This window comes from Tupaia chinensis, unplaced genomic scaffold, assembly GCF_000334495.1.
Source record: "Tupaia chinensis unplaced genomic scaffold, TupChi_1.0 Scaffold000044_1, whole genome shotgun sequence".
Lineage (NCBI taxonomy): Eukaryota > Metazoa > Chordata > Mammalia > Scandentia > Tupaiidae > Tupaia > Tupaia belangeri.
Genome location: NW_006159500.1, coordinates 2,865,989 through 2,880,205, shown reverse-complemented (window position 1 = coordinate 2,880,205; position 14,217 = coordinate 2,865,989). Strand labels below are relative to the sequence as shown.

At 36.3% G+C, this 14,217-nt stretch overlaps 1 protein-coding gene across 1 annotated transcript in view; it reads left to right on the top strand.

Annotated features, from left to right (window-relative positions):
- Positions 1 to 14,217, top strand: part of RELN (reelin) — a 375,213-nt gene that overhangs the window by 177,138 nt on the left and 183,858 nt on the right. Inside the window, exon 10 of the mRNA XM_006140794.3 lies at positions 13,561 to 13,712. Coding sequence (XP_006140856.1) covers positions 13,561 to 13,712 — 152 coding nt within the window. The remainder of the gene's footprint in view (positions 1 to 13,560; positions 13,713 to 14,217) is intronic.

The window sequence follows — 14,217 nt, the reverse complement described above, 5'->3', positions numbered from 1 at the left end:
ATTCTGTCTTAAATGCCACTTACTCTTTATTGTTTTGATGAAAAATAAGGTTTATTTTTACCTATGGCCTTCATACTCAGCTGTTTCCTCTCCCAGAATGCCTCTCCTCTTTTTTAACTGTTCACTTATCAAAGCCTGTCTGTAAAAGAACAAAACAAATGCTTTAGTAGAAGGATGACTGGTCCAATGAACTCTTTTGGAGTTTTGGTACAAAAGCATGGAAAACACCTTTACGAATTAAGTTTAGAAAGGTGTCAACTCTAGGAGGTCAGGCAGTGGTGCAGCAGTAATTCAACTGGACCCCTGTGGGAAGGCCCTGGCTTCATGGAGTATATGTGCCCTTGATGCAGGCTGGCCAGTACTAGAGGTGGGTTGCCATGTAAAGATCCCGTTGCAGATGTTTGTCTCTTTCCCACTTCCAGTGTCTCTCTTTCTCATTCTCTGTAATGGAGGAAATAAACTTTTAAAAAAGAAGGAAATTGACTTGACATTAGAAGAAACCAACTTATTTTTAAAAATTAGTACACTAGTCCAGAGCTATAGCTAGCAAAGTACTACATTGCAATTAACAGAGCAAACAGTCCATTTTTACAGGTCACTAATGATAGGAGAAAATTTGGGGCTACAAACAAATCAAGCATCTCCCAAAACAACAAAGAACTAAAACAATTTGTGCCTGAAAACAAGCACTGAACTCAACACAGATACAGAAGAGATATGGAGGAAATGCCATTTACTGAGTGATTCAGGTGGTTTCAGTTATGACCTTTAAACATTTCTCAGGACGAAAGACTTATCAGGGTTTTGGGCACAGGAAAGAAGCTGGTACTTGCAGACCGTGGCCTTGTCAGCAGGGTTCTGTTTCGATAACATATAATGACGTGCCTGACAAAAGTACTTGTGCCATTCTAATGTTAAACAATTAATTCATCAAAATTCTAAAAACAGGACCAGTAAGTGGCATGGACTCCCACATGACAGACCACAGTTTGAGTCCCAGACCGGTGGCTAAAAACTCATGCTGGGCATGTGTGCGTGCCCAAGATCCCAAGAGGAGAATGGAGGAGAAGGAATTGGGGCATGGCCATCCTTCCCTAGAGGAGGATGATTTTTCATTTTCTATCTCTCTGTCTCTCTGCCTGTCCAGCGAGCACATGAGCCTGATAGAAAAAAAAAAAGTCTCTCTTAAAAAAAAATTCTAAAAGCAATAAAATTATTCTAGCAACCCCCCCCCCCTTAGGTTTATTTGGAGCTTTTACCCCTAGGGTATCAGGCCACACCAAAAGAATTACTTCCTCATGCTTTTAGCTGATGGCCCAGTTATGATGCTGACATTAAGTAAGGAAGGTTTAACAGGATAAAGAAAGAACCTGATATTCTCTCTGTTTTGGGGTGATGATAAAAATGCTGATTTAATCCACAGTGTTTATATGAGGGGGAGGGTGTCTTCCCCATTCCCTTTTAGTTGCAAATGTTGCTTTATTGGTCTAGGAAAAAACCTTGATAAAACAGTTTTTAATCATAGCTTCAGGGGAAAAAATCCTGTCACAAAATCAAATTAATGTAAAGTGCTTTTACCTAGGGTAAGAGCTGACAAAGAAAAACAGATGAATAGTTTGATAGTGAAATTCTCAATGTGTTCTATTTTCTCCACCAAGTTTATTGAATATTCGTCTCTTCCTTCTCTTCCACCACCACCACCCATGCAAACAATTTATCATTATAAACTAACCTGCTAAAATAGACGAAAACATTAATGTCAAATCCTCAGTTTATTCAAGAGGCACCAGTGGAACTGATTGAATCCTGTACTCCGTGGTCACTTAAAAAAAAAAAATGTAATACATGGGCCAGCCCCATAGCAAAGCAGTTTGTACTGCACAGAGAAAACTGGATCCCACGTGACCCACTGAGTTTCAAGTCCTGGCCCTTGTGACTTGAAAAACTTGCAGAGCTCATGTACACGTGTCCAGGATCTTGAGAGGATAATTGAAAGGAAAAGGATTGCAGCATGACCAGGCCTCAAGGAATATTGCTTTCACTCCCTCTCTACCTCTCTCTTTTTGCCTGTGCATATACTCTCTGGCCTTCCTAAAGGGATTAATGTGGATAATATGGATATAATAGTTTTATCTCTTTTATCTGTGTTTCTCTTCCATAAGAATTATGAGAGAATAAAAAGAATAGTCCTCCTGAACAGTATTTTCAAAATAACATAAATGACAAGAAAGAAAAGAAGACCACTAAGCCAGTATGGCTTTCGTGGAAACTACTTTTCCCAATTACCCATGCTTTTCTACCATTTGAATTAAAGTACTTGATCTCAGATTGCCTTTCATATCACCAAGCTGTCCCAAATCCAATGTTGATAAGTTTATTTTTCAAAGTGGGGTTTTAAAGTGTTTTTTTAATCTTTTTTTCCTAAAGAAGACACATCTGTTCATTTCAGCAAGGAAGAAAGTTTAATAGATACACTGATAATTTATGTGAGTCTTTCTGAACTTTGGCTTAACATTACAAACACATCATTTAATTAGCAACTACCATATTTCACCTAGCTATGCTGTTTATAGGTGAGAAAAGGCTTTGTTGAACAATGCATTCCTGTACTGTGAAATTTGTGTACTTGTCTTTTATACCAAAAGCAGCATTGTATGTTTTTACTATTCAAATACCTATTTCAAAAATTTGTTTTATTGCTGTCACCAGGATATTAGTGTTAAAGAAACACTCCTAACACTGTAATGAATAGTAAAAGGTTGAATCAATACAACGTTTTCTGGTTTTCCTCACCTGCCCTAAATCCTTGGAAATTACAGAAAATGAGCAAAAGAATCTGTGACACTATAAAACAAAATATAAGTCACCTACTTGGGCCAGGAATTATGAAGGATAGCAGAGATCAAGAACGTGAAAGAGAGAGAGAGACAAACAGGATCTGAGAGGAGGAAAATTATAGCCCAAAGCACATGTCCAGTGAGACACTAGACGAAATGCCTCAGCATTGCCTCAGATCACGAATGCTGGCCACTGGAATCAGAATGGGGGTCTGAGGAACTGCTTTAGAGACTACTAAGGAAGCAAGCTCCTCACTACACCCACTGCTAATGAAGCAATCTCCTCACTACACCCACTGCTAATGAAGCAAGCTCCTCACTACACCCACTGCTAATGAAGCAGGCTCCTTCACTAAACCCAATTCCAGACAGAAGAGGGCTTCTGCCTCAAGAACAAAGAATGTGGATCCTTGGAATGGAGAAGCAGGGCAACATGTCTGTTGGAAGTCCTCACTCCAGTGCACGTATGCCCCATTCAGTGCATTTTTACACTGAAACCAAGAAAGAATGGCAGATACCAATGTAGGCAAATGATCTACTAGGTTGCTGGGAAAGTCATGATGCATTTTTGCATAGAAAAACACATCATGAGGGCCAGCAGGTGGTGTAATGCTTAAGGCTCTGGACTCCTACATGGCCATTGCTGTTTGAATCCTGGACCCAGAGACTTAAAAATCGCACCAGGGGTGTGTGTGTGCGTGCTGAAAATCCTGAGAATGGAAGAGAAGGGATTGCAGCATGGCCATATCCCCCCCCCCAGGGGGTGATTTCTCACTTTCTCTCTGTCTCTCTCTGTCTCTCCAGCAAGCACATATGTTGTATAGCAAAAATCTCTCAAACAAAAGAAAAATACTTCATGACTTTTTTGGCAACCTAATAGAATTACCAACCATAAGGAAAATCAGTGCCATTTAAGAGAAAGAAAAAAGAGGGGCCATCAGGTGATGTGGTGGTTAAGGTACTGAATTCCTACATGGCTGACCACAGTTCAAGTCCTAGACCTGGCTGCTTGAAAATCCCAGGAGGCATGTATGCATGCATGCCTAAAATCCCAAAAGGACAAGGGAGGAGAAGGGATTTCAGGGTGGCCATCGCCCCTGGGGAGTGATTTCTCACTTTCCCTCTCTTTGTCTCTCCCTGGTGAGTGCATATTCCCTATAGCAGAAACCTTAAAAAAGAAAAGAAAAAAGAAAGAAAGAGAAAAGAACAGAGCATTGGTAATTAAAGAACTAAGATCTGAGGAAATGGAGATAACATAATAAATAAATGGAGATTGTATAGGGGCCAGCAGGTGGTATAGTGGTTAAGGGTGCTGGACTCCCAAATGACTGACCAGTTCAAGTCCTGGACCTGGCAGCTTGCTTTCTTACTTTCCCTCTCTCACTCTGTCTCTCTCTGGTCAAATTAAAATAAATAAATAAATAAAGTTAATAAAAAGAGTTCTTTAAAATTTTTAAAATAAATAAATAAATGGATATTGTATAAATACAATTAATATCCACAGAGGGACAAGGACATATTTCATTTATAAAATTACAACCAATATTATGAAGAAAACAAAATTAGCAATATGAGAAATGAAAATATACAGTTGTTGAAACAAATTTAATGGAATTTTTTCCCCTGAGTATAAGTATAGCCATAGCTGAAGAACAAATTAGTGAGCTAGAAATTTGAATCTTGAGATGTTGTTTTATTAGAAAGAAGAAAAAAAGAGATGTTTAATATGAGGAGAAAATGGTACTTCTAACCTTAGAAATAATAAGAATTTTAGAAATCAGAGGAAATATATGGAATAAAATATTCAAATAAGTTCCAAAGCTTTAAGAAAAAGAAAGAGAAGACATAGTTATTATGAGTGAAAATGTTTACCAAAATGAATGGAAAATACATTATCCTAGACTATCAGAGAGAGACTTTAGAATATTGATAACAGAAGAAATCCTAAAAGCTTCCAGGAGAGATGCATTATACTTTCCTTGGTAGCATTAAGTGTAATTTCTTTTTTTTTTTTTTTTTTAGGAAGCAGTCATCTCCAAGTTCTAAGGAAAAATTATTTAAAGTATAAAATTATTTCACCTGCCAAATATCACCAAGTGTTAGAAAAAAATTAAAACCTTTCAGACATACAAGGTTCAGAAGTTTACCACCCAGAACCCTCCCTAAGAATTACCAGATGATATACTCCTGGAAATTAATCCAAAAGGAAGATGATTCAGGAGAGACCAAGTAAACTAAGAAAAGAAGAACGTAAAACTTGTAGTTCAGTCTAAGTTAATATTGATTCTATAAAAAATCTTTAATAAAAATTTAGAATTAAAACCCAGAAGACCTCAGCATAGCAGATACAGATGGTTATTGACAAGTAAAGAAGTGGAATAAGGAAATAAAATACTACTGAAGTTTTTAACTTGCTTAGGGTTAGGATATATATCTTGGTTAGCTCTTAATATTAACAGGAAATTTTAAGTATAAATGTGTTGGGAAAAAAATCACACAGGCTGCCTAACTTCTCAAATAGTAGGTTAACATAGAACAAAGAAGACGTAATCAGTCTAGCAAATGTCAGTAAGGTGAAATGACTAAACAATGAAAAACAAGATAGAGCCAGCCCTGTAGCACAGCGGTTAAGAGAGCCAGATCCTACATGGTGGAGTATAGTTGCAATCTAGGCCCTGGTAGCTTGAATAACATGCTGGGTTCTTGTTCATGTCCAAATCCTAATAAAGAGTGGAGAAGAAAGGATTTTGGCATGCCCCATTGAAGAATGCTTTCTTTTTCTCTCTCCCTAGAAAGTGCATATGTCTTCTGACAAACAAGCAAAAATTTTTTTAAATGTGAATATAAAATAAAATAATAATAATTTATCAGGAGCCAATCTAAACCAGTAATACAGTTCATTTGAGTGAATTATGTTCATGTACTAAATGAAAATTCTCATAGTAAATTTTTTAAAATTGGCTATGTGAGGGGTCTTCTAGAAGTTCATGGGAAATGACTTTATAAAACAAAACTATGCATGGATTTCAAAGTGTTTTGCACCAAAATAAAGTTGTACTTTTCATTTTTCCATGAACCTGTGAAGTCTCCTGATGTATTTGCCCTTTATGAGAGACTCAAACTGAAACAACACAAGTTGAAAATCATAGAGAAAGTAATACAGCAGTCAAATGCAACAAAAAAGGCAGGGAGGCATATTAAAATCAGAAAAAATAGAAATCAGATTTAATTACTAAAGGGGGCAAAAGGCCCAACCACAGTTGCTCAGGCAGTAGAAGCGCTGCTGCATGATGCTAGAGGCTGTCCTATAGGCTCTGGTTCATGTCCTGGGTCTACCTGACCACTCCAGTTACACCAACAGGCACATCAATAATCCTAGCTGGCTGTAAGGTTTTAAGAAGAATTGTGGTATGAAGACCCTGTTAGGATGTGCTTCTCTCTCTCATAAAGGGAATAAATAATCTTTGGAAGAAGTATGAGAACCAAAAGTAATATTTCATACACTAGTATATGTAGAGCACTTTGCACAATGCATGACATATAATAAGCAATCAAACAAGTTAAAAATTAATTGTCCTCTAACCCTAATTACTATCAGTAATGTGACATGGTCAATGTGTACTCAAAGGAAAAGTATACTCACATTAATTAACTAATGAGATAAAAGAGAAATGCAAAGTTAAATAAGTTAATGAAACCTAATATATTCTCTAAGTTAACAAGTAAAATACATCATTGAATGAAAAAAAGAACCGTATTAGTTTAAGTGATAATTGGATATGCTTAAAAACTATACAAGTGCGGAAATGGATTAGAATAAAATTGTTGCAAGTTTAAAGACATACATTACTTCTTCTTGTTCTGTTTTATTTATTTATTTATTTATTTTTACTTATGTTCTACTTGCTTTCTTTTCAAGCAAATTGTTTCCATAAAACAATAAAAGAGCCAGCCCACAGCATTGTGGTTAAGGCAGCTGGATCCCACATGGCCAATTTGAGTTCTGAGCATGGCATTAGAGAAATACCCTGAGCATATGTGTATGCATGCTGAAAATCCCAAAAGGAGAGAGATGGATTAGAAGGAATTACGACATGACCATGCCTTGTGAGGGCTGCTTTCTCACTTTACCTCCATCTCTTTCTGTCTCTCTCCAGTGAGTGCATATGCCCTCTACCAAATAAAAACTAAACAAAACACATTAAAATCAAAACAGTAAGTTTGTTGCTCTATTAATTCTAGTGTAAAAAAGGTAAAAATATTTATTATAATGTAGAAGCTCATTGAACCACCATTTTAACTTATTTTAACACAAAAATAGCACTACATGATGCAGGGAAGAAAATAAAACCATCAGTTATTGACACTCTATAATGTTGCAGGCAATACATTTATTTTCTCTAAACAATCCCAGAATATGTTTTATTGCTGTCTTTATAATGAGAAAGCTGTGTGCTTTCTAATCATTCTAAAACCAATATTTTTTATTAGTGTTATTTCAACAAGAGTGTAAATAAACATGATGCATACAGTAAACACCTAAAACAAAATTGAATTTGGGCGAAATACAGGGTAACCAATTGAAGGGAAGAGTCTTTGAAATGCAATGCATGGAGGGAAGCCTTCAAATAAGGCTCATCCTTTACCTTCACCTAAGCTGTCATGCTAGAGGGGAAGCCTATAAATGTAATGAAGGCGGAGAAGCCTTCAGTCAAAGTATACACCTGGCTCAACTTCAGAGGAATTGTACTAGAGATAAACCTCATGAATATAAATGAATGTGGAAGGGTCTTTACCTATGGCACATCCCTTATTGAATATCAGAGAGTATGTCGCAAATAGAGACCTTATAAATGTAATGAACTTTTTCAACCTCAGATGATTCATATGAGATAAAAAAAAACCTTTATGATTTGGTAAATATGAAATCTTATAGCCAGGCTTTTTTCTATATCTTAGTGCATACCTAAAGTTGCCAACTTTAGGAGGTCTGATATATTCTGGAGAATACAATAACAAAATTGTCATAGGTAATATGAAATGTTCCTTTACCTTTGGTGTCTTTTATGCCAGTATTAGTAGGGAAAAAGTCTGATTAAAATTTAGACTTCTATTCCCTATGTTCATAGTCTTAATATTTTCATCAACTTATAATGATATATTTACATTTTCATTCTAATTATGCATATAAACTATCTTTTGTCCTGTTTTTCCTGGAAATCATTGGCTTATTGCAAAGTCATGCAATAAACATGTTAATTCCCCATGCTAATTCCCATTCCTCACTATTAAAATGTTGGCATACCTTCTGACATATGTTCATTCAAAAATTTTTCTAAAATTATACAAAAAAATTGAAAAAACACTAGAATCACACTTTGTATATTATATATCTGCTTCATTTTAATGACATAAATATCTCTTCTAGTCAATAAATAGTTCACTACTTCAAAACTCTTATTGATAAAGACTATGTAATAAATACTCTTGTGTACTTATTCAAGAATTTCTAAGAGATAAATTTCTAAATGAAAATGAGAAAATTAGAGAATAAGATATCTATGTGTACTACATATATAATTTCAGTTTTGATAGGTACTACATAATTGCTTTTCAAAGCATAAACATCAGTTCTTAAAAGTACTGAAGAATGAGCTGATTAAAAACATAATCTTATTCACAAAGCATCCCAAAACAGCAATAGAGAGGACCATCCAATTTCCAGCTAAGAAACTTTAAATTGTTTTTTCTAACAAAAAAATCACTCTTTTCGTGACACACACAAAAAAACAGAAAGTCTTATTTTTAAACATAAATTAAATATTATTGTGACCTTGCTATCTCTAAGCAACAAGGTTGCCTTAAGGCATGTTATTGATTGGAGAATTTTTTTCTGTGCTCCAACTTCACCTCACTCTATTTGTAATAAATAATAGATACCACTGTATTTATAATAAATAAGATAGGGTCTTTTTTAGTTTAGAATTAGTCATAAGAGAATAAATAAAAATTGCTATGTTGTAGAGAGCTCTCACCCTTAGGCAGACATTCTTTCAAATGCAATTCACATAGAACTGCATTTCCTTGGGGAAAATATAATTTAACCACAGAGAAGTAGCATTCCTTTTGAGGGAAGTTGTCATGCCATTGAAGATAATCCTAAAACTGCAGAGCTCTTGAAATAAACACCTCTGGTCTCAACGATTTGGTTATGTTGGTCAGCAGTCAATTGTGATGCTCTATGAGGCCGACCCACCTGGGAAGGTTCTGAGTTTTTGTCTGGAGACCTCCTTGAACACGTTGGTGCTGACCGGTGATCTGGAACGGGCTAAAGCTGGGAGTAGATCATGGTGTCACGACCCGGCTGGAGATGCTTCTCTCTTTCTCTGTCTCTCTCACTGGCGGGAAAAATAAATAAACATTTTTTTAATTCAGTTATGCTAAAATTTCACCTCAAGTAATCATTATATTAAGAGAGAGTTAGGGACTGTGTTGTTTTTAACTGGAAATGACTACAACTTGCAACCTTATAGATCAGGACTCTGGGGAGGTGAAAGATTTCCAAAGTCCCTCAGTAGTTGATGGGCTCTGGGGTCCCTTTGAGGACACTTTGCTTCTAACCATGCTTGAGCCACTGTTTATACAAAGTCACCAGAGAAGGAGCTTTTGCTCTAGCAGGCTCCTACTGAATTTTTAATAACTGCAAGGTATTTATTTAGGGCATTGGGGATGTTCACAAAAGGTAAATTTTGTAAAAATGTAGAAAAGCATATTTTTCTTTCTCTTTAAAGTAGACTCAATTTTTCATTTCACCTAATTATAAATTTCTGGGTTTATAAGAAAATAATTTCACTTTGGGTATCTTCCAGCAGTTAGGAGACACAAAGATTAATTGAGAGTAAAATTAGGTAGGTTGGATTTTTAAGTAAAGATTCAAAATAAATATAAAGTCTGAATCATATCTTATATAGCTTTGTCTGTGGTAGAGATTGTGAAAATAACTCATTTACATTAATCTAGAAAAGTTATTTACTTACAACAAATAAGTCAGAGAAAATGACTACTAATCTCATTCTCACTTGAACAGAAGATTTGTTCAGCCCATGACAGTTGCATCTTTTTCCATTTAATTTTTCACATTAAAAACACTCTGAGGCAGATAAATGTCTAAAAGGAGTCATCATCTGCATCATTTATAACCTTAACTTGCTTTGTGGATCAGTAAGCTGAGTGATTTAATTGGGATAAATGGAGCAAGTAAAAGACCAATGAACCAATGGGAAATTTTCACGTATGCGTCAAGAGAGGTTCCCTGTTAATTTACAAATGATCCATTACTATTAAGAGCTGTTCAAAAAGTTAAGCCTTGTGCTCGTTGACTAATTAATAAAATATGTTAAGATATAAAAATAAAATAAGCATTTCCAAATATTTTTGTCCCAAATCTATTATAAACCGGGGTGGTTCACCATAATCATCTTGGCATAGTAAAATAACGGTGAACAGAAACAAAGATCTCATTTTTAGGGCCAAACAGGTGGTTGGCCTTAGGCAAGCCATTTACCTCAGTGTGTCGCAATTTTCTGTTACAGGCAAGTTAGTTGTGTGAATAACAAAGACCAAATTAAACATGACCAGAAATAAATTGCTAAATCTTAAATATTTAAAAATATTAACTATAAAATTCAAAATTCCCTCATAAAATAAATCATAAAAATTATACAATTATGCATATATAATTATATATAGTACATTTTAAAATAATTTATAGGTCATCTTAAGTATCTGTTGCCAAATGTGTGATACGTAATTATACACTATTTGTTTGGTGTTCTTAAAAATTATTTTCCTGCGTAGTCTTGGCTTTGAAAATAGAATTATGTAGTCAACTATGATTGATACACTTTGTGGGAGAAATGAATATAGGATTTTTAAACTAATATGATTAAACCTTTCACATTTTACCTAAAATACTGATTTTCAACAAAGTTTCGAGGAAGACCATAAACTTTTGATGGACGTATAGGTCATTTCCATTTTTAAAACTAATTAATTTATTTATTTATTTATATTATTATTAACAATGCTACATTAAAGGTCTTTGGGTAAGTGTTTATGATTTTCCCCCAAACTTTAGTCTCTGACTTCAGTTATAGGCAAAAATATATTACAGAATTTCTCTTTGAGTAGTTTCCAAATCCTCCTGCAGGTGATATCCTGTAAATACCTACTGTTTTTACAACCCAGCTGGCTTTGACCTACTCCTTCGTTTTCACTTCTCACTGACAAAAGCAGACTTGGGTGTCACCAGATGGGTCAGACTTGAGAAGGTGAGGGCATAAAGGAATCAGAGAGATTGGCAGAAAGAGTATGGGTACAGGGAGAAGCAATTGGGGGCAGAGAGGCCAGGGCTCTATGTAAGACCACTCATTTATGCCTATGAATCTTGAAAGAGATCTAAGCCTGAAGATCTCTCTGAATGTACTGGACATTTAGAGTGTGTGCCTAGACCAAGGCTAATGGAGAAGCTAAAGCCCAGGTATTCATTCCGGGGCTTGGGCCTAGATGGCAAATGGGTTAGTGGAGATCTAAGGAGCAGAACAGTCTGAGCCCTCAGGGCTATGCCTTTAAGGTGACAGGGGTCCCAAAGCCAAAGTGGGCAGCAATAGAAGCACTTGATACTAAGGCCAGGTACAAGGGAAGGTACAAGTCTGACCTGCTTGATGTGTGGTTAGACGACAGAAGGGGCTGATTTCCTTCTCTGTGCCAAGGTATCCTCAGAGGATAGGGCAAGCGTGAGGCTATAGAACACAGGAGAAAGAGGGAACCAGCAGTTAGCGTAATGGCTATGTCGCTGGACGCCCACATAGTTGACCGCGGTTCATGTCCCGGACCTGGTAGCTTAAAACTCACGCCGGGTGTGTGTGCGTGCATGCCCAAGATCCCGAGAGGAGAATGGAGGAGAAGAGATTGCAACGTAACCATCCCCCCTGGGGGTGATTTCTCGCTTTCTGTCTCTCTGTCTCTTTCTGTCTGTCTGGCGAGCGCACACGCCCTATAGTGAAAATCTCTCCAAAAAAAAAAAAAAAAAGAAGAAGAAGAAGAAAAAGAACACACACACAGGAGAAAGAGAGGTTGGGATCCAGGCAGGGCTTGGGTCAGGTTTCATTTATAGTCAGAATCTGGAATCCTTTAATATCTACATCATTCAAACAAGAATTATTGAGTATCTACTGGGTACTGGGCTCTGAGCTAGGGTCTAAAAATGTAAAAATAAAACAGATATTTTCTTAGGTTTTGACACACTGGGGATTTTTAAAGGCATATAAAAAATAATAGCAATGTACTATGAGAAATAGGATCACAAAGGAAGAATCTAATGTAGTCTGAGATGGGGTGGTTCGGAGAAGCCAGGGAATTTGGAGAAAGTTTTACAAAAGACATTCAATAGTTAAAGGACATCTTGAAGAATAACTCTGAATCTGTTCGTGGACAGTAAGTAAAGTTACAGAGGCCTGACAGAGAATGTCTTAGTAACTGAACCCAACTATATGGCCAGAGTTTGGTATAGGACATAGAAAGGCATGGAGTAGCCAAAGGTGGAGCCTGAAATATTTTCTTGGGCCATGCCAAGAGAGACTTGTATTATACATTGAGAAGTTTGAAATTTATCCAAAAGGCAGCGGGGAGTTACTGAAGGACTTTAAGAAAATACATGATCATATTTGCGTTTTAGAGGTAATTACTGAGTGTCTACTGCATGGAGTCTGACTTCTTTCTTTATAACTTCCTGTGGATTGGTTGCACTTTACTATTAGAACAGTTTTTTGTTTTGTTTTTGTTTTTGTTTTTGTTTTACTGCTCCCCAGTACACACATGCATTTCACTGAGATCTGTTGATACCTGCTTTGTTAATAGTGTCAGGATTTTTTCCATTTTTCAGCCTATACTTACATGATTTCATCAATACCATATACAGCACACAACTGTGGTAAGAACACACGCTCTAGAATGGCTGCATGGATCTGAATACTGTCCCTTTCCTTTGTTAGCTGTACTTACTCTCTTTGTCTCAGTTTCTTCTCGCAGTGCAGACTCTGAGGATAAAGGTGGGGAAATCTAAGATTGTGACAGTTATAGTGACTATATAATAAGGCTACTGTGAGAATTAAATGAGATTAATATATAAAGTGCCTAGAAATTGATCTGACATAGTTAGCACTCAATGAAAGTGAGTTATTTTTATCCTCATCTACATATCCAATTGCCTGTTTGACAAGACCCAGTTTAAATCTCATCTCCTTTTTGAAAACTTGTAAGACTTTTGCCACATTTTATAGCTTCTCATTTTATAACCATTTTAATGTGCAAATTACCACACAAGTGTTTATATTATGATATTGTCTTTTATGGTTCACCAATTCCTTAGTTCAAATTTGATTTCCCTACTCAACCATAAGTACTTTACAGTTCATCTTCAAGCATGGCTCTGATCACATAATAAACACTCTATGCATAGTATTGATTAAATTGGTCCTACGGGAATGCTATAACTGAATAAATGTGTTCAAAGTGTATTCATTACCTGAAATCTGTAGTATCACATCTTTATTTCAGAATTATTCATTAATAAGTTGATGTGCCTCATTAAAAGCAAAACATTACATTTTGTAAAGCTTTGCCTTAATATTTTAACTCTTCATTGATCCTTGATTTTTTAAAGATGGGACATCTTTGGAGCTGTCATTGGTACCGAATGTGGAACAATAGAATCAGGGTTATCAATGGTTTTCCTCAAAGATGGAGAAAGGAAGTTATGCACACCCTACATGGACACCACTGGTTACGGGAACCTGAGGTTCTACTTTGTTATGGGTACGTACATTTTGAACAAACTTTGTTGACCTTGGGGCATATTCTAGGCCCACGCCTATTCCTCAGGAAATAGGATTGTTTGTTGGCTCCCATATAAAATGCAAAGTTATGAAATATCATCAGCTCTGCTGACAGAGAAAAAGCCTGGGAGGCTCCTTCCCCTGGTGTAGGCCCTCTCCACTGCAACTGTCCTGTAGAGAGCTAGTCTTGACATACCATGACCCAGACTGAAGACACATTCCCATAATGCTTTCCTTCCACCTCTCTCTCAATGGTCATGGCTGAAAAAGACAATGGGAGAGAAGCTAAAAACAAAGCACCTCCTTTGTCCACAGCCTCTAGCCCCCAAACAGGCATCACCACAGCAAGTCATTTGTTTTCAAGACCATCTTATCTTTTCATAACTCTTTGGTTGTGGGAAAATAAAGAAATAGATTTACAATATCTGTAAGTAATCGTCTCAGTGTTCTTACATGTTTGCAAGCATGAAACGCGTAAAGAAAAG